This window comes from Cervus elaphus, chromosome 20 (assembly GCF_910594005.1).
Source record: "Cervus elaphus chromosome 20, mCerEla1.1, whole genome shotgun sequence".
Lineage (NCBI taxonomy): Eukaryota > Metazoa > Chordata > Mammalia > Artiodactyla > Cervidae > Cervus > Cervus elaphus.
The window spans coordinates 99,424,811-99,437,781 of NC_057834.1; the positions used below are offsets into that span (position 1 = coordinate 99,424,811).

Sequence of the window (12,971 nt, forward strand, 5' to 3'; positions counted from 1 at the left end):
AAGAAACAGAACTTTGAATATTTGTAGATGACACAATTATCTACATATAAAATTTTAAATCACCTAGTAATTATCAAATTAATAAAAGCTTAGCAAGATTATTGGATAACAAAAATAATCAAAAGCAAAAAATATACATTTGTATATACCAGCAGCACACATTTCAAAAATTACATATTTTTAAATGATGCCATGTATAATAGTACTAAAATGTATTAAATACTTGTGGATAAATTTAACAAAGATGCACATACCTATAAATTTTACTGTGAGATATTAAGACCCAAACAAATGGAGAGAGAGCAGTTTATGCACAGAAAGAGCCCATATTCTATCAATTTTACCCAAATTTTGATTTATAGGTTCTTTGCAATTTCAGTCAAAATCTCAAAAGTTGTTTTTTTTTTCTTCATTTTATTTTTTCCAGGAACTTATCAAGGTAATTCTAAAGTTTACATAAAACTGCTAAAGCGTAGGCATTACCAAGACACTTTTTACAAGATTTCATGTATTTATCTTTATTTTTGGCTACACTGTGTCTTCGTTGCTGCGCATGGGTGTTCTCTAGAGGCGGAGAGTGGGGCCTGCTCTCTAGTTGCGGTGTACGGGCTTCTCATCCTGGTGGCTTCTCTCGTGGCAGGGCACAGGCTCTAGGTGCGTGAGCACTGGCCATTGCAGCGCGTGGGCTCATGAGTTGCGGTTTGCTGGCTCTAGGGCACGCGAGAGTTAGTAGTTGTGGCACAAGGGCTCCTCAGCTGTGTCTTGATGGCCCCAGAGCGCGCAGGCTTCAGTTCTTGTGGTATGCGGGCTCAGTAGTTGTGGCTCGTGGGCCCTAGAGCACAGGCGCAGTTGCTCCTCGGCATGTGGGATCTTCCTGGACCAGGGATCCAACCTGTGTCCCCTGCACTGTCAGGTGGATTCTCATCCACTGTTCCACCAGGGACGTCCCCAAGATACTCTTGAATAAGAACCATGTGAAAGGACTTACTCTCCTAGGTAACAAATTTTATAAAAACTGTAACATTAACAAAGGTATAGACAGAAAGTCTACAAGTGACTCAAGCACATATAAACACTTGTTTTATAATAAATGTACACTAGAGAGTAATGCTATCTAGGTTGGTCATAACTTTCCTTCCAAGGAATAAGCATCTTTTAATTTCATGGCTGCAATCACCATCTGCAGTGATTTTGGAGCCCCCCAAAAATAAAGTCTGACACTGTTTCCACTGTTTCCCCATCTATTTCCCATGAAGTGATGGGACCAGATGCCATGATCTTAGTTTCTGAATGTTGAGCTTTAAGCCAACTTTTTCAGTCTCATCTTTCACTTTCATCAAGAGGCTTTTTAGTTCCTCTTCACTTTCTGCCATAAGGGTGGTGTCATCTGCACATCTGAGGTTATTGATATTTCTCCCGGCAATCTTGATTCCAGCTGTGCTTCTTCCAGCCCAGTGTTTCTCATTACTTTGCCAACAAAGGTCTGTCTAGTCAAGGCTACTGTTTTTCCAGTGGTCATGTATGGATGTGAGAGTTGGACTGTGAAGAAAGCTGAGCACCGAAAAATTGATGCTTTTGAACTGTGGTGCTGGTGAAGACTCTTGAGAGCCCCTTGGACTGCAAGGAGATCCAACCAGTCCATCCTGAAGGAGATCAGTCCTGGGTATTCATTGGAAGGACTGATGCTGAAGCTGAAACTTCAATACTTTGGTCACCTCATTGAAGAGTTGACTCATTGGAAAAGACCCTGATGATCAGAGGAATTGGGGGCAGGAGGAGGAGGGGACGACAGAGGATGAGATGGCTGGATGGCATCACCAACTCAATGGGCATGAGTTTGAGTAAACTCTGGGAGTTGGTAATGGACAGGGAGGCCTGGCGTGCTGCGATTCATTGGGTCGCAAAGAGTTGGACACGACTGAGCGACTGAACTGAACTGAACTGAGAGAGTAATGGGAAAATAATAGGGTTTTCAAAAATTCTTGTTGAAACAATTGGGTATTCATATGGAATAAAAACATATTGGCTTGCTTTCTCATAGTATACACAAAACTCAATTCCAGGTATACTATAGTTCTAAATATGAGAAGCAAAAATATTTTCATAATTTAAGGACTGGGAATGTTTTCCTGGATGAAACATCTAAGGTGTAAACCATAAAGGAAAATGTGATAAATTCGACTGTGCTAAGAAAAATAACTTCTTTTTATTAAAAGATACTACAAAGAAAATGTAGCATATTAAAAAGCAGAGACATTACTTTGCCAACAAAGGTCTGTATAGTCAAAACAATGGTTTTTCCAGTCTCTCTCTCTCTCAAGTCACTTCAGTCATGTCTGACTCTGTGCGACCCCATAGACGGCAGCCCACTAGGCTCCTCTGTCCCTGGGATTCTCCAGGCAAGAATACTGGAGTGGGTTGCCATTTCCTTCTCCAATGGATGAAAGTGAAAAGTGAAAGTGAAGTCGCTCAGTCGTGCCGACTCTTAGCAACCCCATGGACTGCAGCCTACCAGGTTCCTCCGTCCATGGGATTTTCCAGGCAAGAGTACTGGAGTGGGGTGCCATTGCCTTTTCCGGTTTTTCCAATAGTCGTGTATGAATGTGAGAGTTGGACCGTAAACAAAGCTGAGCATCAAAGAATTGATGCTTTTGAACTGTGGTGTTGGAGAAGACTCTTGAGAGTCCCTCAGACTGCAAGGAGATCAAGCCAGTCAAACTTAGAGGAAATCAATCCTGAATATTCATTGAAAGGACTGATGCTGAAGCTGAAGCTCCAACCCTTTGGCCACCTGATGTGAAGAGCTGACTCATTAGAAAAGACCCTGATGCTGGGGAAGACTGAAGGAAGGAGGAGAAGGGGATGACAGAGGACAAGATGGTTTGATGGCATCACCGACTCAGTGGACATGAGTTTGAGCAAACTTTGGGAAATGGTGAAGGACAGGGAAGCCTGGCGTGCTGCAGTCCATGCGGTCACAAAGGGTCAGACATGACTTAGTGACTGAACAACAGCAAGGAAAATGAAGCCATAAAGTGAAAGATGACAGTTCCTACACATAAAACAGAAAAGATTCATAGTCAAAACATTTTGTTGTTGTTCAGTCACTAAGTCATGTCTGACCCTTTGTGACCCCATGGGCTGCAGCACACCAGGCAAACTTGTCCTTGACTGCCTCTCAGAGTTTGTTCATATTCATGTCCATTGAATTGGTGATGCTATCTAACCATCTTCCTCTGCCACCCCCTTCTCCTTTTGCCTTCAGTCTTTCCCAGCATCAGTGTCTTTTCTAATGAGTTGGCTCTTCTCATCAGGTGGCCAAAGTATTGGAGTTTCAGCTTCAGCGTCAGTCCTTCCAATGAATATTCAGGGTTGATTTCTTTTCAGATTGACTAGCTTGATCTCCGTCCTGTCCAAGAGACTCTCAAGAGTCTTCTCCAACAGCGAAGTTCAAAAGCATCAATTCTTCACTGCTCAACCTTCTTTACGATCCAACTCTCACATCCGTACATGACTACTGGAAAAACCATAGCTTGGACTAGAAGAATGTTTGTCGGCAGAGTAATGTCTCTGCTGTTAATATGCTGTCTAGGTTGATCATGGCGTTTCTTCCAAGGAGTAAGCGTCTTTCAATTTCATGGCTGCAGTCACCATCTGCAGCGATTTTGGAGCCCAGGAAAATAAAATTTGTCACTGTTTCCATTGTTTCCCCATCTATTTGCCATGAAGTGATGGGACCGGATGCCATCATCTTAGTTTTTTGAATGTTGATCTTAGTGTTTTACACTATCTAGGTTTATCATAGCTTTCCTTCCAAGAGGCAACCGTCTTTTAATTTCATGACTGCAGGACATTTAATGAATGCTAATATAAATTTTAAAGAGACAGAACTCAATAGAAAAGTGTGCAGAGGACTTCTATGGGACATTTTCCTCCAAAAAAAGAAGTCAGAATGGGAATAATCATATGAAAAGAAGTTCAACTTTATGAAAAAGTCAAAATGAGATACCTGTATACCTATACCCATACTAGTTTAAATCTAACAATACTAGTTTTTGATGAGAATGTAGAATAACAGCAACTGTCACAATGCTGATAATCATGAACTGCTTACAGTCAACCTGGAAAAGAGTTTGGTGTTACCTAAGCATGTTGACTCATCTATTCCACATCTATCTGTCCCTTACAGAAATGCATTGTTGTGTGTAACAGTATGCTTTTACATAAATATTTATTGAAACAGTTTTCATGATGGCCAAAAACTGGAAACAATTCAGTGTCAGTTAAAAGTAAAATGGATAAATAAAATATGATATGCTAATCCAACAGACACAACCAATCACCAATGAATTATTGGTGATTATAAACAAACTATTATACATGCAACAATATGGAGAGATAAATAAAAATGTCCTGCTGAACAGAAGATATCAGATAATTCATTCATAATATATGACTCTTATGAATTTTAAAAACTAAATTGCCTTGCCAAACTAGGTAAATACTAAGTGCTAACAAAAATCTGTAACAAACAGAACTCTCTCATACTTTGTTGGTGGGAACCACTTGGGAGGAAAACCTTTTAGCAGTATCTATTATATGTGAACATAAAAATAATTCACTACCCAGGGATCCCACTCAGGTATACACCAAACATAAATTCATACAGTATAGTCGGCAAAACACATGCACATCCATCTTAATAGTGGCGTCATTTGTACTAGCCAAAAATTGGGAAACTACAGAAAATCTGTGAACAATAAATAAATTATGATATATTGACACAGTAGAATATTGTACAGCAGTGAAAATTAACCACCTGCAACTCTACTTAACCATATGAATGGTTCTCACAAATGTGAATATAATTTTGAACAAAAGAAACCAGTAAAGTCTCCTAGAAGTTCTTTCAGTGTTCTAATTTTTTACTTTAGTTGCGATTGTAAGAATGTTTGCTTTCTTATAATTATCATAATTATATAATTATAAGTATTATAATATAACTATATTGTTATGTTTTTATTACATTTCTGTATGTGTTAAATTTCATAATTGAAAATTAGCCAAAAGCATATAAGCCAAAAATGTGTAGTAACTTGGGTAATGTTTATTAATAAAATGTTAAATGAAAAATTGAGGGTTTCTTACAGGATTATACATAAAAATTAAATATACCAAAATATTAAAATCTGAATTATCTTTCTACATTTTTTAATTTTCTCAAAATTAATATATATTACTTGTATATAGATAAAACATGAATGAGATTTTTAAAAGTTGTATTACGTCAGTTAAGAAGTTTTTTTAAGCATAAAATCTTTTATCATTCAATTTTTCATGTTTGTCCTATCCTACAAACTTTATCTTTTTCTCTACCATTTTTATCTCTATTTTTAGAACTTGTTATACAGAATCCCCATCTTTTTACTTATTTTATTTTAAATCACTATTTTCTACAGGTGACTGATATAAATGGAGTTGATGTTACTCCCAGACCTCTTTACCGTCCAGATCCATATTCCAGTACAGGAAAGCCAAATAAGCTATTGACTTCACAAGACGGATCACATACATCAGACTTTATAGCTTCCTATAGCCTTTATCAGAATACAATAAATCCCAGTATGTTAGGGCAGTTTACCAGGTAGAGTATACTATTCTGTGCTTCTGTTTATGTCTTATTACATGTTTTCATTGAGGTCGCACATGTGTAAGTCAGATGTCAGTTGTCCTGTCTGCCAGCTCTGCTCTCTCATCCTACTGTGCCACCTCTTGTGTTCGTCTTATGTTTTAACTAGATGCGGGGCTTACATCTATGCTCCTACCAACACATTTGTGAAAAAAATATATAGATTTGACTCAAGATTTCCTGAGGAACCAAAAAGATGGGACCTAGCATTACAGACATCCTTCTTTAGTTTTCTTCAGTTTCTTTTATGCTGCAATTTAGGGGCTTCCCTTTTTTTCCCTCCCTATTCTTCTATATAAATCCTTATTCTCCTATGCTTTGATTTCTGTCTTGTTTTATAACTTTTTTTGGTAAATCATAGGTTTTGCACTTACATATGTAGATGCCTACATAATTGAAAATTTTTAGAGCTTCCAATAGAGAAGTTCAATCTTTGTGATAATAAAACAGTACTCCTAAAACAATCTAAAGATTATGGGGAAGTACTTTAGTGTGTAACTTTCAATCTGAAAAATTAAAAGTTCCAGATGTTAACTAAGCATGAAATTTTAGGAGAAAATATGCTGTCTAGAATCTACCTCCAAATGGGCATACAGATGCTATGGGAGTTCTGTGCAAAACAAAGGATGTTCCAATAAATTGAGCCGAACCTTTTGGAGGCCAGTTGAAACTATAAATAGAAAGGAAAAAGTATGTAATATCATGGATTAATGTTAAGTTCCTATGTTTAAAGGAAATTATTTTTGGACTTTTCAATGCATTGATTTCCCACCAAATATATAAACTCTATTTTAAATTAAATCTTGAGAAGACATTTATCAAATTGAATAAAAGTGCATTTAAGATGGGTTTTGAATAATGAGCAGAAACCTGGTGAAAATTAAAGGCAGAGTATTCCAGGCTGAGGCCCTGAGGTAAGAGAGCTCCATAAAGTTGAGGAACTTTTAAAAAAAAGAAGAATAGTGATATGATGATAAGATGGAGAATCTCGATAGATAGGCTGTATTTTAGATTTTTATCCTAAACATACTGTTGGGAATCCATTGAAAGACTTTAGACATAGACTTTAGACAAAAGGATTTTAAGACTTTTACTTAAAGAATAGTAATCATCAACTTAATTTTTAAAGAATAACTTTATTTTTATCACTTTTGCTTATATGATTAGTGTATTTGATTTCTCTGTATCTGATAGTTTTCATTTATAATTTAATTGCCCATAAGGACATATGAATAAATAATATTGTTTTTAATTGCTGAAGGTCAGTTTTAGGAAGCAGCACAGTTTCTAAGTCAACTGTATCCACTACTGAATCAATGGCAGAAGACCTAGAAGAACCGTCCTTTAAACGGGAAAGATTGTCTAGTCTTACAGGTAATGAGAATCCAATTTAAGTAACAGTTCATTATTTCTTTAGCAAATGTGCTCATTATTTTTACGGTGCTTGAGACAAGAAGAACTATGGTAATCATTCCCAAATACCGGCTTGTGCAACAGCTACATGAGAATTATCAGGGTAATGTTTATATATTTTTAAAAATTCTTAAGTGACTCCCTTGCGCCAACAGCCTCAGTAATCACAAACCCTGTTTTAAAAAAGCTTAGCTTCTAACTCAGGAGACAAATAATTCTGATATACTGTGATCGATTCCATAGTGAGACATAAGTAGAATGTGATGGGAACACTTAGAAAGGATTACTATGAGGTGGAAAGTAAAAAGCAGGAGAACATTCATAAAGAACATTATTGACTTTTGAATTGGGTTTTTAAAGATAATTAGTAATTTGTCAGGAGAACAAGTTGGAGAGACTCATTCCAGGTAGAAGATTAAACATGAGGTAATACAAAGGATTATGTGAGTGAAGATCAAAGAGGAAATAGTGGTTGACTAAAACACTGTAAGAAGTGGCTATTTCCTTGAGGAACATTTGCGTTGGAGTGTGGTGTGGATATCTTTTCCTCTGAGATGACAATGAAGGATTAGTTAAAATATTTATAGGAAAAGTGCTGGATGAACTCTTCTTTCTGGTGTTAGCCTACGTAGCAGAATGCTTCTGACAAGTAACAGAATATCCAACTACCATTAGCTTAAATGAAGACAGTTTTTCCACATTAAAGGAAGTTAAAGGTAGATATACATGGAGCTTATGTTACTTCCAGACCTTCAAGAGTACGTGAACTGAGAACTTCCAGATGTTCAAGCTGGATTTAGAAAAGGCAGAGGAGCCAAAGATCACATTGCCAACATCCATTGGATCATCAAACAAGCAACAGAGTTCCAGAAAAACATCTACTTCTGCTTTATTGACTACACCAAAGCCTTTGACTGTGTGGATCACAACAAACTGTGGGAAATTCCTTAAGAAATGGGAATACCAGACCACCTGACCTGCCTCTTGAAAAATCTGTATGCAGGTCAAGAAGCAACAGTTAGAACCAGACATGGAACAATGGACGGTTTCAAATTGGGAAAAGAGTACGTCAAGGCTGTATATTGTCACCCTGCTTATTTAACTTGTATACAAAGTACATCATGTGAAATGCTGGGCGGGATGAAGCACAAGGTGGAATCAAGATGACCAGGAGAAATATCAATAGTAGTAGTGAAGCATAGTGAAGTCGCTCAGTTGTGTCCAACTCTTTGCAACTCCATGGACTGTAGCCTACCAGGTTCTACTATCCATGGAATTTTCCAGGCAAGAATACTGGAGTGGGTTGCCACTTCCTTCTCCAGGAGATCTTCATGACCCAGGGATTGTACCAGGGTCTCCTGCATTGTAGGCAGATGCTTTACCGTCTGAGCCACCAGAAAAGAAAGGGAAGAGGAACTGAAGAGCCTCTTGATAAAAATGAAAGAGGAAATTGAGAAAGCTGGCTTAAAACTCAATATTCAAAAAACGAAGATCGCGGCATCCGGTCCCATCACTTCATGGCAAATAGATGGGGAAACAGTGGAAACAGTGACAAGGCTTTATTTTTTTGGGCTCCAAAATCACTGCAGATGGTGACTGCAGCCATGAAATTAAAAGACGCTTGCTCCGTGGAAGAAAAACTATTACCAACCTAGACAGCATATTAAAAAGCAGAGACATTACTTTGTTAACAAAGGTTCGTCTAGTCAAAGCTGTGGTTTTTCCGGTAGTCATGTATGGATGTGAGAATTAGACCATAAAGAAAGCTGAGCACCAAAAAATTGATGCTTTTGAACTGTGGTGTTAGAGAAGACTCTTGAGAGTCCCTTGGACTGCAAGAAGATCAAACCAGTAAATCCTAAAGGAAATCAGTCCTGAATATTCATTGGAAGGACTGATGTTGAAACTGAAGCTCTGATACTTTGGCCACCTATGAGAAGAATTTACTCATTGGAAAAGACCCTGATGCTGGGAAAGATTGAAGGCAGGAGGTCAAGGGGATGACAGAGGATGAGATGGTTGGACGGCATCACTGACTCGATGGATGTGAGTTTGAGCAAGCTTTGGGAATTGGTGATGGCCAGGGAAGCCTGGTGTGCTGCAGTCCATGGGGTCTCAAAGAGTCAAATATGACTGAGCAACTGAACTGAACTGAACTGAAAGGTAGATAACTTTTGGCTTTGCTTTTGTGACATAGGCATATCAGAATCAGAAATGGCAGCTCTGCTATTCTTTTTTCAGCCTTTTCTCATTTCTTACCACAGGACCTCATAATACCTGTCCCAACTCTGGGCACCAGTTCCATCTCCCTCATTTATCAGGAGAGTAAATGTTTTCTAGAAGCCTTCTTTTTTCTTATGTATTTCTGCTTTTATCTCACTGGCCAGAACTGTGTCACACTGCCACCACCAGCTTCAAGAGAGGCTGGAAAAGCCAAATACTTTATTTCTCAGGCAGTATTAATGGAAAGAGGCCTCAGAAGAGAGAAAGGCTTAGCAGTGATAATTATGCCGTTAGGAATGTCTGTTAGGAAGAAGCCCATCCTCTCAGGATGGGAGAAAGAGAATTAAATTATTGTCATAACCTCCCCCAGCAGTCTCTACATATATTCTTGCCACCTTCCAGTTTTTTCCAAACTATATGCAGAGTTGAAACCACACTCCTTGGTTGGGACTCAAATTCAGCCACACCTCATATTGGGGCTTGAACCTACAATCCCTAACTTGAGAGGGAACTCAAATCCACTGCCTTTTAATTGAAACTGCTCACCTTGGGCCAGGACTTAATGAAGCTCAGATTCTTTTGTCTCCTTGCAGAAAGAATTCAATGTGAGGCAAAGATAGACAAGAGTGAATTTATATAAGCACAGGATTCCTGTGAGAGCTATAAGCAAGCCAACAAGGGAGCACAGCCCTGAGGAAAAAAAGGGCTTTTGTTTTTTTAGAGTTAAAGAATAAGTGGGCAGAGGAGATCATCTTCTTCCTCATTTTTGGGTAGACGGCATGGCTTGTATCATTAGTTCTTCCTTTGACCCTATATGTTCTAATGGGGACTGTCATGACACTATTTAAATCAGATCTATATTATTAGAAGGATGGTGACATACAGTGGCTCACTCAGTAAAGAATCCACCTGCAATGCCGGAGACCTGTGTTCAATTCCTAGGTTAGGAAGTTCCCCTAGAGAAGGAAATGGCAACCCACTGTAGTATTCTTCCATGGGAAATCCCATGGACAGAGGAGCCTGGTGGGCTTCAGTCCATGGAGTCACAAGAGTTAGACACAACTTAGTGACTACACCACCACCACAGAGTAATTGATCTTGGGTTTTGGTATAATGTCTCCTTTCACCTACTTTCTTTCCCTTTTCATCTGTGTTTCTGTCTTGGCTACATGCAGAAATGCTACTTTTCAAGAACCATTAACTCCCTGACTTCATGTATTAATAACAAGATTCAGACCCTATATATATTGTCTTGTGTTTTAACAATCAGAGTTTGTGGCTTGAATGTGCCTGGTGTTAGATGCACCTGGTCTTTCTTCAAGGTAGTGTGGATTTTTGCCAGGTTACTAGATTATTTTCTTGAGTGGTCAGTAGTTTACAACAGTCTCCCCAGATTCCCTAAACCAACTATTTAATTATCCTACTCTATCCCTATTACAATGATATTTTTAAGAACGCAATCTAACTCCATTCTCACTGCTTAAACCCTTCAATGAATTTGCATTGCTCTTAAGAAAAAGACAGTAATCTTTATGTAACAATTTGCCTTGAGGCCTACCTCTAAGGACTTCCCAGATGGTGCTAGTGGTAAAGAACCCACCTGCCGATGTAAGAGACTTAAGAGATATAGGTTCAATCCCTGGATTGGGAAAATCCCCTGGAGGAGGGCATGACAATCCACTCCAATATGCTTGCCTAGAGAATCCCACGCACAGCTACTACCTCTACTTGTTTCTAACAAAAACAAGCAAAAGTATCAAAACTTCACCTCCAGAAGCCTTGAAGAATAGTATCAGTGCTTATATCATCCTGGCTTGCTGGCAAATTCTAACTACAAAGTCAAGCCTCTGTAAGTGAGTCACACCCAAACAATTCTACTTCTGGTTTTTCCAGTGGTCATGTATGGATGTGAGAGTTGAACTATAAAGAAAGCTGAGTGCTTTTGAACTATGCTGTTGGAAAAGACTCTTGAGAGTCCCTCGCAAGGAGATTCAACCAGTCCATCCTAAAGGAGATCAGTCCTGGGTGTTCATTGGAAGGACTGATGTTGAAGCTGAACCTCCAATACTTTGGCCACCTGATGCGAAGAGCTGACTCATTTGCAAAGACCCTGATGCTGGGAAAGATTGAGAGCAGGAGGAGAAGGGGATGACAGAGGCTGAGATGGTTGGATGGCATCACAGACTCAATGAATATGGGTTTGGGTGGACTCCAGGAGTTGGTGATGGACAGGGAGGCCTGGCGTGCTGTGGTTCATGGGGTGGCAAAGAGTCAGACATGACTGAGTGACTGAACTGAACTAAACTGATGACCTGGCAACTCATTTAGATTCACATTTCTAAATCTTGAATGCACAGTAACATAATCTATATACCTTTAAAAATTTCCCGCACTCATGTCTTACTTTAGGCCAACAATATAGGAATATCTGGCAGATGGGGTTGGGCATAATCAGTGGTGTGATGATAAGTATAAAACTAACCTACTCTGAAGTAGAGAAAGTCCTGATTTGTAGTATTTGCCAATTTCTGTGGTATAAATATGTTTACCCCCAACAAATTCAAGCTACCAGCATGAAATTTCTGAGTGGGAAGCTTGCAAGACATGCTTAGAGGAACATTGTTATTTAGTATTTTTACCATACAGATGCAATAAATATAAATAACTACCTACAAGAGTCTAGAGAATAATAAAATTTGATAACATAGGAAGTGGTAAGTTTTAAGTGGTTATTATCTTTGTTTTTAATATGTATTTAGTTGTAAGTTAATATAATTTAATTTTGAATAATGACAGTATTTAATGATTAGCTCACAAAATTCCTGATAATTTAATAATTGCCCCTTGCAAGCTGGTTCAGTCCTGCTCTAACACACTTTTGGGTATATTTAAAAATTTCCCACATGCTTCTAAAATATAACACTTTTATAAATTAGTATTAAAAATACTGATAACCTAGATCACATGTCCAGAATTCTGATTTAATTATCATGGAATGAATCCTGAGCATCAAAGAAATAGTACATATGAAAAGAAATGTGCAGTGGATTTTTTAGGATGGTGAAACTATTCTGTGTGATACCATAGTGGTGGACACATGACATTATACTTTTATCAGAATCCATAGGCTCTTACAGCACAAAAAGTCAACCTTAATATACTACATTGAAAAAAAAAAACTCAAGAGATCAGAGCACCCAGAATGAAATACAAACTGTGACATAAGAATCTAACTGCTTTACAAATATATGACATAACTTCACTGAGAGACTGGGTGTCAGGGTCTCTAAGTAACATTGAAATTGAATGGAGATTAGAAGATGAAAAACATGGAAGTACACATAGCCACCATACTCTTATTTGATACAGTCATTTTCCATTGGAGTGTGAGTTAACAATCTGAAGTATTGTACGTATATACTAGTATTAAACATGTAAATAAGTGGAAGGCAGATAGTATGAACTAGATTTTTTCACTGTCATTGGAGTGGGGGATTGCAGGGCAAACAAGGGGAGAAGGTTAGAATTATCCATATGATACTGAGTGAGAATCAGAAAGAGTAAACTAATGTTTAGCTTAGTGTATATACAGATTGTATGTGTGTGTGTTGGGGAGGAGGGGGTTTACTATAGACAGAAATATTTC

The 12,971-nt window shown here is 38.2% G+C and overlaps 1 protein-coding gene across 1 annotated transcript in view; it reads left to right on the top strand.

Annotated features, from left to right (window-relative positions):
- The window catches only part of DNAI4 (dynein axonemal intermediate chain 4), a 103,843-nt gene that overhangs the window by 17,608 nt on the left and 73,264 nt on the right, over positions 1–12,971 (top strand). Inside the window, 2 exon segments of the mRNA XM_043875851.1 lie at positions 5,460–5,644; positions 6,951–7,063. Of these exon segments, the coding sequence (XP_043731786.1) occupies positions 5,460–5,644; positions 6,951–7,063 (298 nt within the window).